Source organism: Myxocyprinus asiaticus, chromosome 32 (assembly GCF_019703515.2).
Source record: "Myxocyprinus asiaticus isolate MX2 ecotype Aquarium Trade chromosome 32, UBuf_Myxa_2, whole genome shotgun sequence".
NCBI classification, from domain to species: Eukaryota; Metazoa; Chordata; class Actinopteri; order Cypriniformes; family Catostomidae; genus Myxocyprinus; species Myxocyprinus asiaticus.
The window spans coordinates 11,809,323-11,828,403 of record NC_059375.1 but is presented as its reverse complement, the minus strand read 5'-3'; the positions used below and the strand labels follow the sequence as shown (position 1 = coordinate 11,828,403).

The following is a 19,081-nucleotide window of genomic DNA, read 5'->3' as shown; positions in this document are numbered from 1 at the left end:
TCCTTTCTTATCGCGGCTGCTAATGGTTCCAGGGTAAGACAGAACAATAATGGGGGAAGAGGGCAACCCTGCCGGGTGCCCCTATCCAGAGTAAAATAATATGAAATTAACACGTTTGTTTGTACCGCTGCTACAGGGTGTCTATAAAGTAACTTAATCCAACCAATAAATGTACTCCCGAACCCATACATTTCCAAAATCTTAAAAAGATAATCCCATTCTACCATATCAAACGCCTTTTCGGCATCAAGTGAGATGGCAGCGACCGGAGATTGATCATTCGCTACTGACCACATGATATTGATGAGACGCCTAATATTATCAGAAGAGCTACGGCCTCGAATAAACCCCACCTGATCTATATGTATAAGTGATGTCATAACTTTACTTAATCGATTAGCCAGAATTTTTGACAACATTTTTACCTCTAACTGGATCAGGCAAATTGGGTGGTAACTTTTACACTCGTTTGGATCTTTGTCCTTTTTAAGAATCAGACTGATCTGGGCTTGCGTCATGGTTGGAGGAAGTTTTCCATTCTTTAATGATTCAGTATAAATTTCTAGCAAAAGTGGAGCCAATTCTGTAGCATAAGATTTGAAAAACTCAGAGGAAAAGCCGTTAGGCCCCGGAGCCTTGCCTGTAGGCAAGGCCTTAATTACCTCATCAAGCTCCTCCAAGGTTATCTCAGAATCAAGATAATTTTTTTGCTCAGTCGTCAGTTTAGGAAGATCTAATGGGTCCACAAAGTTCCTAATATCTTCATCAGTAGACAAAGACATGGAACTATAGAGTTCAAAGTAGAATTCTTTAAAAGCATTATTAATATCAATGGCCGAGGTAAATATTTCACCACCCGCAGATTTCACTAAGGGAATGGTAGAAAAAGACTCTCTCAGCTTTATATATCTAGCCAAAAGTTTTCCTGCTTTGTCCCCCGACTCTTGCCCTGAATAGCCAAAACTCCACTTTCCGCGACAAAATAGTATTATATCTATATTTCAATTGGGTCAATTCTCTGAGGCCATCAGATGACATACAGCGCTTCAGCTCTGCCTCGGCACTTTTAATATTTCCTTCCAACTCCATGAGTTCTTTGAGATAACTTTGTAACCCTTTCCAGCTTTTTACAAAGCAACAATTCTTGATCGAAGGTCTTCTGAAATCTCTTTTTTGTGAGGCGTGGTCCACATCAGCAGATGCTTGTGAATAGCAAGCTCAAAATGTTTGAGTGCATTTTTAAGAAAAGTCAAGTCATTTTTATTTGTATAGAGCCTTTTACAATACACATCGTTTCAAAGCTGCTTTACAGAAAATCATGCATTAACAGAAAATGATACCGTAATATCTATAAAGTCTTAGAGTCATCCTTGTGTAGTTTGATAAGTGTGTATAAAAATAAGTAGTTAAATTATAATTGTATTTAGAAACCCAGTGAGCAAGCTGAAGGTGACTGTGGCAAGGAACACAAAACTCCATAAGATGTTGGTTAATGGAGAAAAATAACCTTGAGAGAGACCAGGCTCACTGTGGATGCCAGTTCCCCTCTGGCTAAACATCATGAATATAGTGCCAATATTAGTTATTTATGTGCAGTGCAAGTCATGGTTTAAAATTAGTAAACTAAGTAAGTGTTAAGGGCCAGTGCTTAAACAAAGATTTTGTATGAACTGTAAGATTAATGACTAATGTCTTTGAAGTTCATCCTGGATTAACTGCAGAAGTTCACACAGATTCATTGTCCTTTGTTAGTTGGCTGATGAAGGGATTTGTTGGCAATTAATTGATAGTCTATGTATTCCATTTTAAGAGTGTTGTCCATCATTAGACCAAGGTGATGCAGGCTGAGATCAGTTAGATGCATCGCAGTTCAACCGGCCGGTCATTTCGGTGAAGTCTGTCCTAAGTCCAAGGTTCAGGCAATGGCTTATGAAGGTATCCCTTGTCTTATGGTTGGAGTTGGCATCAGTCAAATTGTAAGTCAAAGTAGCTCTAACCGACACATCCAGTCACGTTTCAATAATTGGATGCCAGGTTTGCCAACTCCTGACTTAGCAGTAATTGACATCATCAGCATAGGGGTTTACAAACTTTTTCAAACCTACCCTGTGAATGTGTAAATTATGTATTCAATATGTACAAAAAGATCAATCGGAACAATAATTGTGTTTTATTAGTTAAAACAGATTGTGTTTGGTCATTATTGTAACTTAGATGAAGATCAAACCAGATTTTAAGACAAATTTATACATAAATGTAGGTCATTCCGAAGTGTTCACATACTTTTTCTTGCCACTCTAATTCAAAGGTCTGGAGTCAGTTATTCCACTTATACCATTATTACATCAGCATGATTATATAATGCATTTAAAGTAGGGCTGTCAATCAATGAAAATATATTTATCAAATTAGTTACATTATATGCAGATTAAATTATCAGATTTATCGCAATTAATCACATATGTCAATATTTGCTGAAAAAATCCCCCAAATAAAGATAATTCAATATGTTGATCCAAGTACACAAGCATCAGAAAGACTCTTTTGGAGCATCTCACTGTGGTTGCGTTGCGTTTCACTGATTTTCAGCCACGTTTTTAGGACACCATGTCAAGTTAAATGTAGTTTGAAACTTTAAAAATGCATCTCAAGACCACTGCATTCTGATGTGTGCTGTATACCCCCCCCTGCTGACAAAATCGTAAAGGTGGTACTTCAAGCTTGAATTGCTCCGTTTGTAGTAAAATTCCTTATTACGAAATTTCCATCCGGTCAGGGGGCATGATTAATTGCGTTAATGTTTTTAATGCATAATGTTTTTCATAATTAATAGCACTGAATTAACGTGTTAAATCAACATCCATAATTTAAAGACATTTCTCAGGTTATCACCCCTAAACACTCTTGTGTGTAGAACTACTTTCTTACACCACCGGTTATTCATGACATGCCTTTTTTATTATTTTAATTTTAATGTTATGCTCCTTGAGGTTAAAGGAATAGTTCACCCAAAAATGAAAATTTGCTGATAATTTACTCACCCTCAGGCCATCCAAGATGTATCTGAGTTTCTTTCTTCATCAAAACAGAATTTAAGACTTATAGGATTTCATTTCAGGCCTCCTCCTTTAAACAGTGCACGTGAACGCGCTTCTGCCTCCTCCTCAACGTGACCTTACCAATGAGCTTACGTCATCCCTCTCATGAGTGCACGTCACAGAGATGTACAGAAGCGAACATTTGTAGTTAAAAAGTATATAAGTGTTGTTTTGTTTCTAAAAATAATCAATCGCTTGGGTTCAGAAGAACTTTATTTGTCGACTGGAGTCGTGTGGATTATTTTGATGCACCCAAAATATGCATTCTGGACCGTTAAAAAATGGAGTACATTCACTTGCATTGTTCAGGAGGAGGCCTGAAATGAAATCCTAAAAGTCTTAAATTCTGTTTTGATGAAGAAAGAAACTCAGATACATCTTGGATGGCCTGAGGGTGAGTAAATTATCAGCAAATTTTCATTTTTGAGTGAACTATTCCTTTAACTTATTATATTAGTAACATTTTTGCACACAAGCTGTCAAATATTCATAAATCATGATCATTTTCCACACTTATTCTGACCCTCTGTCAGAAACACTTTGTTTTGATGCTGCCTCTCCTTTAAGACTTTAAGACTGTAAACGCCAACTGTTGTGATTGGCTCTCTGCTCTTGACTGACTTGCTCTCTCTACTTGCCATCTCACTGCTCACCGCTACTGGGCGGGCTACGAAAGTGAAAAGGTAAAGTGGGCGTTGATGTGTTGTGGTCGAAATGGTCAGTTGCAATTGTCTACGACAGTGTGACATCACAGTGTGGAGGAAGTAGAGAACTAGTCATTTTGGCAGCTTGGTTTCAACAAATGCTCTTTTTGCAGTGAGGAAGTTTTGAATTCTGAAAATTACAGTATATTTTTATAGTACAATGACCTCTTATGTCAAAAGATCAAGGACAATTTGATTCATGTCATGACCCCTTTAAGTATTTTTTATTTATTTATTTTTTTTTAACTAATTTGGAAAAACCATGCAAAGTGATGTGGAACTGTAACACATCTTGAAACATCTATCAACCAATCAGAATCAAGAATTCAGGAACTGAACAATTTATGATAATGCTCAGTGACCATATACTGTAAGTCCATTGGCTATCTAGGCTCCTAAAGAAAGTTTCTCTAATGATTAATTTCAAGTTTAATCAAACATTAAATATTAGATCAAGTGTTGTAATTGGTCGACTGCAATTCAAATTTATTTTGCCCTTGCCTTTTATACTAGGTATGAAGTATACTCAACTAGCAACTAACTTTTCTTTATCAAAATTGTGTCTCTTAAACGCTGTTCCTGACAATTTCAAAAGAGCATTGGTTCATTACATAACTCCTCATCTTGATTCAGTTTCTCGATTGCTATCTCTTTGTATGAAGTGAGAAAAATGAGGAACAGCAAGTCAATTGACTTGCTTAGCACAATTAGCAGTCTCTCATCCTGGTTGCTGTGGCAATAAGCTCCTTTATTCTCGACATGATGCATGTCCAATTAGAGACGGTACCCACCTTTCACCCTTTAAATGTTACATAAGCTTATTCTACCAGGAAATTGATCTGTGCCTAATACTGAGAACTGAGTAGGGCTGAGTGATCTAGCTAAAGTAAAATTATATCTCAATAATTTTCCCATCTTTTTTTATTAGATTCAGTATATATCTCCATATTTATGAATTTGCTCTGAAATGGCTTAAATTATTATTATTTTTTAAATGAATGAGATCCATCATTTACATGCATCAAACTGCCATTGATGCAACGTAGATTCAAAGTATTTAATGTAAAAATCTCAAAATACGGTAAAAATCTAGTCAAAAATAATCAATGCATGTTTTTCTTTGTGAACACAAAAATCTAAAATAATTTTCATTTAAATGCTCCAGTATGCTAATAGATAGTAATAAACAGCAATATTTACCTACATACATTTTTCAAAAAACAAAATAAAATATATATACACACATATAATGTTGATCGTCTACAACATTAAAACCACCTGCCTAATATTGTGTAGGTCCCCCTCGTGCCGCCAAAACAGCGCCAACCCGCATCTCAGAATAGCATTCTGAGATTATATTCTTCTCACCACAATTGTACAGAGCGGTTATCTGAGATACCATAGACTTTGTCAGTTCGAACCAGTCTGGCCATTCTCCTCTGACCTCTTTTATCAACAAGGCATTTTCATCCACAGACCTGCCGCTCACTAGATGTTTTTTGTTTTTGGCACCATTCTGAGTAAATTCTAGAGACTGTTGTGCGTGAAAATCCCAGGAGATAAGCGGTTACGGAAATACTCAAACCAGCCTGTCTAGCACCAGCAATCATCCATGCGATTATCTAATCAGCCAATCATGTGGCAGCAGTGCAGTGCATAAAATCATACAGATACGGTTCAGGAGCTTCAGTTAATTTTCACATCAACCATCAGAATGGGGAACAAATGTGATCTCAGTGATTTGGACCGTGGCATGATTGTTGGTGCCAGATGGGCTGGTTTGAGTATTTCTGTAACTGCTGATCTCCTGGGATTTTCACACACAACAGTGTGTGTGTGTGTGTATGTGTGTGTCTATATATATATATATATATATATATATATATATATATATATATATATATATATATATATATATATATATATATACACACACACACACACACACACACACACACACACACACACACACACATAGTGTACACACACACAAACATCAGAGGAACTTTTCTGAGTGATTTCCAAGTGATAAATGAAATGTTGATTCAGAGTTTTGAATCGATTCATTGAAGCAGACGGTTTCATGGTTCTTGCAACTCTGATGCCATTTTTGCTACTTAAGTTTAAATCAGAGGTGCTATGAGCCCTTTTAGCTTGGATGGGGAAAAAAATTTGACCACCACAAAATAGGTATCATTTTAAATCTTAGAAGCTGTACTTTACAATGCATGTAGGCATTATGACCAAAACTGAACAAGTGCTTTGAAATTTTCAGACAAATCAGAAGTGGACTGTTTTGATAATTTATTAAAAATGTTGCACTTTAATTATTGTAATTGTTTAAAATTTTTAACTCATCAAATAGCCATGTGTCATATGTTGTTGGAAAGCTCTCAAAGAGTAGAATACAACCAGCCTACTAGTTTTACTCACAGACAAAAATATAGCGAGTAATATCTAATAAGTATGTCTTTGACATTTATGTTTCATGTGAACAGGTGTTGCTTAATTGCTTATAACTTCAGGAAAAATAAGCAGAACATAAAATATCACATACCATTACTTAGAGGTGGCGATTATCTTTCAAACAAGCCCACACAAAGGTAATCGGATTCAAAGATCATTAGATAATTGACACAAAGCACAATGTGCACACAGCATCTGGCTATCTGGCATCTTGCGATCTGGCTGAAAACACGTTAGCTATTCTGGATCAGATGACATTATTGGAAATGATGTAGCATCATGGAATGCTAAACCAATCAGATTGGTTTCAGATCGGTGCAAAAATCATCCATATTTGGGCAGAGAGATGTAATTGGTTACTGTTACATATGGTCACCAGGAGATACGTGTAGTACGTGACACAGACTCTATGCAAACCATAGACTGTATATAAAGATGGACAATGCGTCTCCCCTTCCTCCCACTGTACAAAAATGAAGCCAAAATATCCCGGAAACGGGCACTGCCATCTTGCGCTGATGACTTCATTTGGAGCCAGAGTCTGTGCAGTAGTGATCGTGAGGTGGAGCTGTGGTATCGAGGTCCCGCCCATACACCCGCCCGAAAATAATGGCTGTACTATGGTACTGGCTTTTTAATTCAAGTTCATGCACAGTAGATTGATTTTTTTAGACAGAGTATAATTCAGATTTTTATCATAATATTTTCTAAAATAAAAAATAATTAGTAACTGCTAGTTGTCTTAGCTAGCTAGCTAATAACATTAATTTACTGATTAGTTTACAAAGCACAAATTTAACTTACCGAATAAATTGCAACGATCCCTAAGATCCCTTAGGTCGGTTAGTACAGTTTACTGAATATACTGCAGCCAGCCACCAGGGGGCGATCGAGATGTTTTGGCTTCACTTTTGGGGAGCTGTCATGTTGTCCATCTTTGTAGACAGTCTATGATGCAAACTGATTGAGTCAAATGGCACTCAGTCTGTGAAATCTCATTACCGAAATCATGTTTGTCGTTGTGTTTGAATATGTAATTAGATCTTATGTACAATTATTATGTTTTATTTGTTTGGAGAGGCTTCTGGACACTTGGAGATGTTTTTATACACTAGGATAAATTATATATGTAATGCTATAACGTTTGATTGCTTTGTCTTATCAACACAAACGTTACAGTTGACATGATTGGGAATAAAAGCAGTTTTTCAGAGCCACCTTATTTATACCATGAGATATATAATGTCAAATCAGAAAAAAATAAGATTTTTTTTTTATTTTTTTATTTCTTAGGCTGAGTGTCTCAGAATTTATCATAATCTATATAATTAAAAAAATATGAAAAGTTTTCTTTACAATGATACCAAACACTTGAACCCGGTTTTTGTTATAAGCAGTTTATTTTGGGTATGCCACTGAAACAGGAAATCTTTAAAAACACCTTCAGAGCTTAAAGGTTGAAAATATCTCTGACTCAACACTATTATACTGGTGAGTAGCTGGTCTTTTATATTGGCAGCAAAATCAACTTGTGAATATGAGAAAATTAACTTAAATGAGCTTGGGGTAATAAATATAGTTTTCGTTCTGATAATTTTTTTCTTTTTTTTTTTTACTTTCAAAACACAATCCAAGTGAAATGCCCTCAAGGTCCCTTGATATCCCTCTTGATATGGCCACTTCAGTTTATCTCTGAACACCAGACAGTGTCCTAGGCTGCACCACTGCTGAATCCATTTATCCAATGAGAGTGGCTTATTGTTCATCAGAGCCACCTCCGTTTGGTGAGAGAGGTGGCAGAGAAGCCGGGTCAATCGTTTCTGAGGAAGGGCACAGAAAACAGCTGTAATGACTTTCCTAGAAGCAGCTGGCAGAGATGCTGCCTGGGTTCAGTAATGGTGAAATAATGGCTGCTCCCTGCCGAGAAAGGATATGTGCTACTGCGACGTAGGACTGAATCAGTGCTCTTTCAATCAGAAGTTGGATGTGAAGACCTGGGATAGTTCTCAATATCCGCTCTTATAGTGCATACCCTCCAGCAGCGACTGGTTAAAAAGAGATTTTGAGATGCCTATTCAACTGAAAGTCACAAATACCAGCTGAACCACAGTGGAAATTTATCAAATCTTTTGTTTGTTGTTGACACTAATAGCTCCTTGTTGGGTATTTTATTATTTTTATTTTAAAGGGATAATTTACCCCAATTTAAAAATTGTCATTCTTTACTCACCTTTGTCTTTCCAAATCCTTATGACTTTCCTTCATGGAACACAAATGGAGATGTTAAGCAGAGTGAAAGCCTCAGTCACCATTCACTTTCATTGGATGAAAAGAAAAGGTGGAATGAAAGTGAAGTGTTATTGAGTGTGTCAGTAACTAACATTCAAAAAATTACTTGGGAGCCATTGGCTCCTAAACTGAAACATTAAGTAGCCAAATGGCTGTTTTTAGTCACCAAATCACAGATTTGCTCCATTTAGATTTCTGTTCAGAAACAAGATAGAAAGCTGAAGAAAAGACAGCTGATAACCCATTAATCAGAGGTTTAATAAACAGTATTTATAGTTAAGAAAATATGAAAACATTCCCTTTTGTCTCATAAATGTTCACACCCCTTTCATAATTTATACAAATATAAGAGATAAAAGATTTTTTTTATTTAGTACTGCTCTTCAGAATCTACATTACAGATAATTACATAAAGTATAGTATGCATATAGTAATGTGTTGTCTTCTTGAGCATAATGAATGTTTGCACCTTGTGTAATAGTTGTGTACAAGTCCCTCAATTGTCCTAAGTGTAACTTTATAAAGTAAAGCTTGATCTCATATATATATATATATATATATATATATATATATATATATATATATATATATATATATATATATATACATATACATACACACACACACAGTTGTGCTCAAAAGTTTGCATACCCTGGCAGAAATTGTGAAATTTTGGCATTGATTTTGAAAATATGACTGATCATGCAGTCAATTTAAGGATAGTGATCATGTGAAGCCATTTATTATCACATAGTTGTTTGGCTTCTTTTTAAATCATAATGATAACAGAAATCACCCAAATGGCCCTGATCAAAAGTTTACATACCCTTGAATGTCTGGCCTTGTTACAGACACACAAGGTGACACACACAGGTTTAAATGGCAATTAAAGGTTAATTTCCCACACCTGTGGCTTTTAAAATTGCAATTAGCGTCTGTGTATAAATAGTCAATGTGTTTGTTAGCTCTCACGTGGATGCACTGAGCAGGCTAGGCACTGAGCCATGGGGAACAGAAAAGAACTGTCAAAAGACCTGCGTAACAAGGTAATGGAACTTTATAAATATGGAAAAGGATATAAAAAGATATCCAAAGCCTTGAAAATGCCAGTCAGTACTGTTCAATCACTTATTAAGAAGTGGAAAATTCAGGGATTTCTTGATACCAAGCCAAGGTCAGGTAGACCAAGAAAGATTTCAGCCACAACTGCCAGAAGAATTGTTCGGGATACAAAGAAAAACCCACAGGTAACCTCAGGAGAAATACAGGCTGCTCTGGAAAAAGATGGTGTGATTGTTTCAAGGAGCACAATACGATGATACTTGAACAAAAATGAGCTGCATGGTCGAGTTGCCTGAAAGAAGCCTTTACTGCACCAATTCCAAAAAAAGCTGGGTTACAATATGCCTGACAACACCTTGACACGCCTCACAGCTTCTGGCACACTGTAATTTGGAGTGACGAGACCAAAATAGAGCTTTATGGTCACAACCATAAGTGCTGTGTTTGGAGAGGGGTCAACAAGGCCTATAGTGAAAAGAATACCATCCCCACTATGAAGCATGGTGGTGGCTCACTGATGTTTTGGGGGTGTGTGAGCTCTAAAGGCACGGGGGATCTTGTAAAAATTGATGGCAAGATGAATGCAGCAGTTATCAGAAAATACTGGCAGACAATTTGCATTCTTCTGCACGAAAGCTGTGCATGGACGCTCTTGGACTTTCCAACATGACAATGACCCTAAGCACAAGGCCAAGTTGACCCTCCAGTGTTTTCAGCAGAAAAAGGTGAAGGTTCTGGAGTGACCATCACAGTCTCCTGACCTTAATATCTTCGAGCCACTCTGGGGAGATCTCAAACGTGCGGTTCATGCAAGATGACCAAAGACTTTGCATGACCTGGAGGCATTTTGCCAAGATGAATGGGCAGCTATACCACCTGCAAGAATTTGGGGCCTCATAGACAACTATTACAAAAGACTGCATGCTGTTATTGATGCTAAAGGGGGCAATACACAGTATTAAGAACTAAGGGTATGCAGACTTTTGAACGGGGTCATTTCATTTTTTTCTTTGTTGCCAAGTTTTGTTTTATGATTGTGCCATTCTGTTATAACCTACAGTTGAATATGAATCCCATAAGAAATAAAAGAAATGTGTTTTGCCTGCTCACTCATGTTTTCTTTAAAAATGGTACATATATTACCAATTCTCCAAGGGTATGCAAACTTTTGAGCACAACTGTATATACAGTGATCAGACACAACATTAAAACCACCTGCCTAATATTGTGTAGGTCCCCCTTGTGCCGCAAAAACAGTGCCAACCTGCATCTCAGAATAATATTCTGAGATGCTATTCTTCTCACTACAGTTGTACAGAGTGGTTATCTGAGTTACCGTAGACTTTGTCAGTTCGAACCAGTCTGGCTATTCTCTGTTGACCTCTCTAATCAACAAGGCATTTATGTCCACAGAACTGCCGCTCACTGGATATTTTTTGTTTTTGGCACCATTCTGAGTTAATTCTAGAGACTGTTGTGCGTGAAAATCCCAGGAGATCAGCAGTTACAGAAATTCTCAAACCAGACTGTCTAGCACCAACAATCATGCCATGGTCAAGATCACATTTTTTCCCCATTCTGATGGTTGTGAACATTAACTGAAGCTCCTGACCCGTATCTGAATGATTTTATGCACCGCACTGCAGCCACATGATTGGCTGATTAGATAATCGCATGGATGATTGTTGGTGCCAGATGGGCTGGTTTGAGTATTTCTGTAACTGCTGTAAAAGACCCGGTTCAAAAGAGTCATTTGTTCAGGACTCTCTCGCGCTGGGTTTGTTGTTGCGTGCAGCGCAGCGAGCTCATCAGAAACAGAACAGGTGAAAAGTGCCGTGAGACGCACTAGTGTGCACTCTAAAGATGTATTCAATAACTCACAAGATGATATCTGATAAAACTGCAAATGAACGCACACAATACAGCTGTCTCCAATGATGACTACATTGTATGATTTACCATAGGTCATTACATGTCAATTTAGTTTATATATCCCGATCTCTTATCCTTTCTACAGATTGACCATGTTATTCCTGCCGTGAGTCCCCTGCACCCGTCCAGGAAGCTACTAGCACAAGCGGTGTCATGGCCACCGGACTCCCCACAGCAGATTAGATTCAGGTTCTGTTCTCCAAGAACCAGCATTGCGGTTCAGCTAAGCGGGGCCCTGCTGGATGCAACAGCTTCTCTTGGGGCCCGAAGTTCTCTGCCCAGCTTCACCATTGGCTCCACAGTTCGAGCTATGCTGAAAGGTATAGAAACCCAATAATGTTTTATTCTTTTGCAGCATAAAGACACCATTTCTTGGGCATAATAAACACGGGAGCAGATTTATTGTTCGGATAATGGAGACTTTACCCTGCAAGTGGTGAGCCAGGTGTGGGAGAGATACGGGAAAGCTGTCGTATCTCTTCACATTGCCCGAAAACTCTCACTCACTGTCATCTGAACCAGTGTCAAAAGTGAAACCAGCGCAAGAGACCCAGCGTGTGCGTGATAGAGACTGAACGGCAGCCAGAGAAAATAGTAGTTATAATATTTTTTTAACTACAGCAAATTAGACTTCAGCATTCAGTTTGTTTTAGATCTGTAAGTTTCTTATAATGCATTAGCAATGTACACTTAAATTTATCTGGTCAATAAAGCTCAATATGAATTGAATCTGTCTATTCAATCCTATTATTTCTTAAGAGAATCTGCCCAACTTTTAATTACAGCTTGTCCATCGATTTAATGGCATCTAAACATATAATTTTATCAGAGATTTATACCTGTAAAAATGTCTAGTTAACATTTTAACATTTAAATAATTAAAATAAATGATGACTAACCAATTCCTTGCAAGTTCTTTGAGACAAAGTATAAAGTAAATATATTTATGAAAACATTTTAATGTTTCTTTTAACTATGTACCATGATTAATCGTGATTAATCACAGAAAACTGTGTGATTTAATTATTTTTTTAATCAGTTCACAGCCCTAATATATACAGTACATACAGTATGTGCCCTTTATAAATAAAGGTCACAAGCCCTTTTCGTCCATGGAGTCTTTAGTGCTGATTATTTACAATTAAACTTCGACTAGATTTTAATGAAATTTAATTGATTGACAAACAGCTTATAAATTAGTTTATAGATTGGTGAAATGCTATAAACAAAACAGATTGGCAGGGAGCCTTTTAAATTGATTCCACTGCATTAATGGACCTCTGTTGCAATTTTAAGTGTTGAAACAAGTTGTTGACACTTTTTTAATAAATGCTAATTTATGCACAGTCTGGTCCACATGGTAGCTAATTCTGTCCAAAAACTGCTAACTTAGGCAGGAAGGGTCATCAGACTGGCACGTACAGCGGTCAACCACAGTTTTAAAGTCCCCGTGAAGTGCCTGTTGATGTATTTCCTACTGCATCATGAAATTGTGGGTGGGACATGTCAGACGGCTTGTGCCTTTTATAAAAGAAAAATAGCCAATAGGCTTTAGTTTTAATCGCAGCCCCTGGTAAACTAACACACACACCCACCCCTGCTGCTTTTCAGCTGAGGTAACTGAGAAGTGATCTCAGTACAGAGTCCAACTGCTTTTCCACTGACTACACAGTGCATCGTGGTTTTTGCTTATAACGAGTCTGGAGTCGTTTGTTCAAGCTCAATACAGATGAATGAGAAACAAGCGAGTAAAAGATCACAATACACAAACAGGAAAAAAAAAGAATATTTATTCGTAAGGGGGCCTGGATGCCGCGGTGGATGGCGTGAAGCCTCCACACGTGCTATGTCTCCGTGGCAACACGCTCAACAAGCCACGTGATAAGATGCGCGGGCTGACGGTCTCAGACACAGAGGCAGCTGGGATTCGTCCTCCGCCACCCGGATTAAGGCGAATCACTACGCGACCATGAGGACTTAAAAGCGCATTGGGAATTGGGCATTCCAAATTGGGTGAAAAAGGGGAAAAAATCCCCTCCCCCCCAAAAAATATATATATTACTTATTCGTGATGTACATCACAATAAACCTCTGAAACACCTGCATTAAACATACTTTCCTCACGTCCAGCTCCCACATTTGCGCATTCTGTTGAGAAGTGATCTTCCTTATGCCTTATTCCCTTCAAATACAATTACCCTCCACTGTGAGAGCTTCAGAGGGATGAAAGGTGATAACTGTCATTCAGAACTCAGTTTTTAAGTGATTCTTATTGAAAATTTAGTTTGGAACGACCCTACGGTATGGATTGTGCTCACTTCAAAGTGCCTTGCAAAGGCATCATCAGCGCATGTAAGAACTAGGGATGTGCGCTACGACTAATTTGAAACGGAAGTTTTGTAACCAACTAGTCTAAAGAGAAACCAACCTTAAGAAAACAGTAAACAAAATTAAACATTTTATGAGACCCATTTAAAATACTTAATCTATTCCAAATCCGATGCTAAATTCCACTGAAAAGGGGCATTTATCTGCGACGTGCTCGCCTTGAATTATGATCATTGTACATTAAATATAGAACATGACACGCATTCACTTTTAGCGAATACAGGTTTATTTATTGAAAACAATTGAATGAATAGTGCAGGATCAATGGAACAACCCTAAAAGCCTGTTCTAAATGGAAATCACAAAGTAAAAGTTACTTTAACATATTAAAACAGTCAGGACATTGTTGAAAATAATTAACAGGTAGACTAAGCCAAATCTATGAGAGAGAAAAAAATTTGCTGAAAAGTTGCGTGTATTTCAGGACGTGCAGTCGTGCATTAACCATTGATCTAATATGACAGCTGTTCGGTAAAGAACGTTAACCAAAAACAGTTACGATGTAAATAAATAAATAATAATAAAAAAAAGTAGCCATAGGACAGAAAAAATGGGCCTGTGATGTAGCCTGCAATAAACCTAATGTATTCTAAACATGACATGCACACAGAATAAAAGATAGTTTAACACTTTACGCAGTCGGCACCTTGTTGAAAATAGCCATCTTAATCAGCAGATTAAAAAAATGGCGTACCAAGTCTAAAACAGTTATTTTCTAGGCTACTTACTCAAAAGCATAATTTTTTGATGAGTAAAATGAACACGTCGACATGGTCTGGTGAAAGATGGGACTTGACTCACCTGAGGCGGATATCCTGCACTTGAAAAAGCCCGCTCAGTGGAAAAATAACATCCAAGCATGCACAGATGTAAAGAAGACTTAAATGTGAAAACATCCTTAGGGACTTTCAAACATTTGGAAAGCCGATTCCCGCACCACCGAAGTGATTTCATAACTACTTTGCCGAGTTTGCTTGTCTAGCGAGAGGACATTTTCCTGTGTGCGCCACGAGAGAGAGGGAAGAAGCACGCGCAGCCTGAGGTGAAATTAAACTCTGTATCTGCTCCAGATATCCTCTTTTTAAAAAAATTTTTTTTTTTTTATAATATTTGTATTATTAATTCTATTTAAAATATGTAACATTAATATGACAGTAATTTAAGTGCAGCCTCTGTAAAATATAAAGCCAAATGCAAATGTGTAAAAAGTATTATCAGTTTAATGGGGGGAAATATTAACCGACTAGTAATTCCAGTGTCGACTAGCAGCATCAGAACCGTTTAGTCGACTAGTCTCGCACATCCCTAGTAAGAACACAGACGTGCACTGATCAGACGTGGTGGAGGGATCATTCTCTTTCTAGAAAAAAATTTGATTGGACAGGTTTTCAGGCTCTATGTGACGTTATGGTTTTGCCTGTTTTTTTTGTTTTGTTTTTGTGGGAACAGAGACTAAAGATTTTAAATGCTTATATCTTCTGAAAACAAATTTTGTCAACGTTTAGAAGTACACTGGCATATACAGTGGCAAGAAAAAGTCTGTGAACCCTTTGGAATTGCCTGCATTTATGTATAAATCTGTCTTAAAATGTGGTTGATGTTACAATAATGACCAAACACAATCTGTTTTAACTAATATAACACACATTATTGTATTGTTCTTGTATATATTCAATACATCATTCAAACATTTACAGTGTAGGTTGGGAAAAGTATGTGAACCCCTAGGCCAATGACCTCAACAAAAGTTAGAGTCAGGAGTTGGGAAACCTGGCATCCAATTAATGAAACAAGATTGGAGGTGTGAGTTAGAGCTACTTTGACTTATTAAAAACACTCAAACATTTTGAGTTTGCTATTCACATTCATCAGCATCTGCTGGCATGGAACATGTTTTGCAAAAATGAGATCTCGGAACACCAGCGATCAAGAATTGTTGCTTTGCATAAAGCTCAAATGTTTACAAAGTTTTCTCGAAGAGCTTAGATATTCGTCTGTCCACAGTTAGACAAATTATCTATAAATGGAGACAATTTAGTACTCTCACATCTCTCCCTAGAAGTGTCCATCCAGTCAAGATGACTCAAAGAGCACACCGCAGAATGCTCAACGTTTCTTTTTTTTTTTTTTTTTTTTGAGTGACAGCTAAAGACTTGAAGGAATCGTTGGAACCTTCTGTTCATGATCTGTTGTACGGAAAACATTAAACAGGCATGGTGTCCATGGCAGGACACCACAATGGAAGCTGCTGCTTTCCAACAAAAAAATCATTCTGTGAGCATGAAGTTTGCAAAAGACAACCTTGACACTTCTCAACACTACTGGAAAAATGTTTTGTGGACTGATGAATCTAAGGATGAATTGTTTGTGAAGAACACGCAGCACTACGTATGGCGTAAAAAGAGCACTGCATACCAACATGAAAACATCATCCCAAGGCTGAAGTACGGTGGAGGGAGCATCATGATTTGGGGGTGCTTTGCTGCTTCGGGGCCTGGACCGCTTGCCATCTTCGTGGGGAAAATGAATTCCCAAGTTTATCAAGATGTCTTGCTGGATAATTTCAGGGTGGCTGTGCACCAGCTAAAGATCAGTAGAAGTTGGGTGATGCAGCAGGACAATGACCCTAAACATCAAAGTAAATCCATTACAGAATGGCTTAAAAAAAGAAAATCCACCTGAGCTGAAGCAGTTCTGTAAGGAAGAATGGTCCAAAATTCCTTCTGAACATTGTGCAGGTCTAATCTGCAGCTACCAGAAATGCTTGTTTGAGGTTATTGCTGCCAAAGGAGGATCAACCAGTTATACATGGACTCACTTACTTTTTCCACAGCACTGTGAGTGTTTAATGGGATGTGTTCAATAAAGACATGAAAGATTATAATTGTTTGTGAGTTGTTATTTTAAGAACATTGTGTTAATCTATACTTGTGATGAAGATGAGATCACATTTTATTCACATTCAATTAATGCAGAAAACCAGCTAATTCCAAAGGGATCACATACTTGTAGATGACCTTAAAGCTAATAGATATGGACTGAAAGCAGCAAAACTTCAAACTTTAATGTGATGTTTAAGGGTGTGTAAATCTGAAAGAGAAGACGCAACAATAATCGATTGGTATGCAATCAAATGTCAGTTCATTTAAATAATGGCACAGCAGCAATGGATTTTATTCACCTTTTTCAGCCCGCCCCTTTTCCGTGCACAGTTCTTCCGAATTTTGTCATCTAACTTCCTGTTTGTATTGAAGCTACTAAGAAGAGTGAATCAATATGGATTACGTGTGGGAGCACAAAGTATTTTTCACCAAGAGTTGATGGTGTGAGTCTACAGCACCCCTTTACTATGTGAAAATGCTAGTGAGGTGTTTTTTCTGTCACTCTAAATGTTTGTTGTTTCCGACACCCACGGAGGTAAATTGGACCTGGCATTTCACATTCAGACAGCTATGAGACACTTTTTCAGAATGCAAGCGTTTAATTGTTATACGTGTAATTCTCCTTAATTTTTAGGTTTCAACTTAATAATTTAAAATGTGTAGTTGATATGAAATTTACAACAGTGACAGCTCGTATTATTACACATTGTTCAACATTAAAGAAAATTACAATTGTACTTTTTTAAATTAATTTGTCACCATACATTTTTAGAGTTTAAAATTGTTGTAAACGGAATATAAAATAAAACATACACTTTCACGTGTGTATGTGTATAAATATAGTTGCAACATTCCCCCGTCCTGGTTTAATGCTCAAAAAATCTACTTACCTTAACTATAACGCAATGGGTGAAAGATATGGGAAGATGGTCAGAGGTGTCGTAAGAGGTTTTGTTTTGTCTCTTCGAGTTTAATGAGCACAGAGGCACATCAGTACATCCACAGCTTTAAGCTAGGGTCTTGTGTATTTGTGAATGAAGTACTCTCTTGTTTTAAAATCTCCCCACTCTGCTTCCAGTTGTTATGACACCCCCTGAACACTTTAAAATACTCATGTTAGCTTTTGACAACTATCAAGCTAATTACTAGCTAGCTAATTACACTTTGACATCAACCCAATAGATATCTGTATAGAACTGCTAGAATGGAAGTTCAGAGACAAAATGTTCAAGATGGCTGCACGCTAGTTTTACTGGCACATAAGGTGAATAGACAACACAAAGGAAATAAGCAGAAAATGTGTGTAGAATTTGTGCTCAATTAGCATTAGTAATGAAATACCAACTTTTTCATGGACATAACTCTTTAAACAAAGGTGAATGTACAGTTGTGCTCAAGGACATCTTTTTTACAGTTTGCTACTAAATGCCTCAAATAACTCTTGAATATATTTCAAAAGTGTGATGGCACAAACCACTGCAAGTTTTTTTTTTTTTTTTTTTTTTTAAATCAAGGATTAAAATTCTCATGCGATAAGAGTTCATTGCACTATGAAAACAGAATATAACTGTCAGAACTCAAAACCTCTTCCCCTGTCCCAAAAGAACATTTATTGAAACTAAGCTGAAAAAAACATTTACCTGTCGACAACAGCAAATTCAGCATTCAGAAATGTGGCACTTAATAGCAGGATAGATTCTATTATGTCCTTCCAGGCATTGCAAAAAGGGTGTTATGGAAGGTTAGGGTAGTTAAAAAATTTATTGAACGCTGATCGCACCTGCTTAAGCTTGATAATGGGTGGTTAGTGAATAAAACGCAGGTATTCTGCACTGAAAAAAAAAGAAAAATATTCTGAATTACCACAAAAAAATCTTCACTAAAATTATAAGTGGACCTCAGGAAAAAAACAATTCAACAATAATTATGAAATGACCTCTTAAAGCAGTGATTTCAGAAAGGAAACATCATCAGCGCCACCTCAGTTGAGTAGTAGACATCACAAGAGTAGTGAGATAATGTCTTTCCACATGAATATAATTGGATTCTTTTGATAAGATAATGCAGATATTCTTTTATGCATAATAATAATTTGCTTCATCACTGTATGCTCTAAAAGCGTTTTATCTATTATTCTGAAGAAACCACCGCTGAGTTTGAATGATGATTAATGAGGAGGCCTCTTAGAGGCACCGCAGAAGCAGTTTATGAACTAATAAAATAATCTCTCCGCCATTGAGTGCTGTGTAACGTAAGCGAT

The 19,081-nt window shown here is 37.2% G+C and overlaps 1 protein-coding gene across 1 annotated transcript in view; it reads left to right on the top strand.

Annotated features, from left to right (window-relative positions):
- LOC127423120 (1-phosphatidylinositol 4,5-bisphosphate phosphodiesterase epsilon-1-like) overlaps nt 1-19,081 on the top strand; it is a 171,673-nt gene that overhangs the window by 73,292 nt on the left and 79,300 nt on the right. Inside the window, exon 4 of the mRNA XM_051667192.1 lies at nt 11,637-11,871. Coding sequence (XP_051523152.1) covers nt 11,637-11,871 — 235 coding nt within the window. The remainder of the gene's footprint in view (nt 1-11,636; nt 11,872-19,081) is intronic.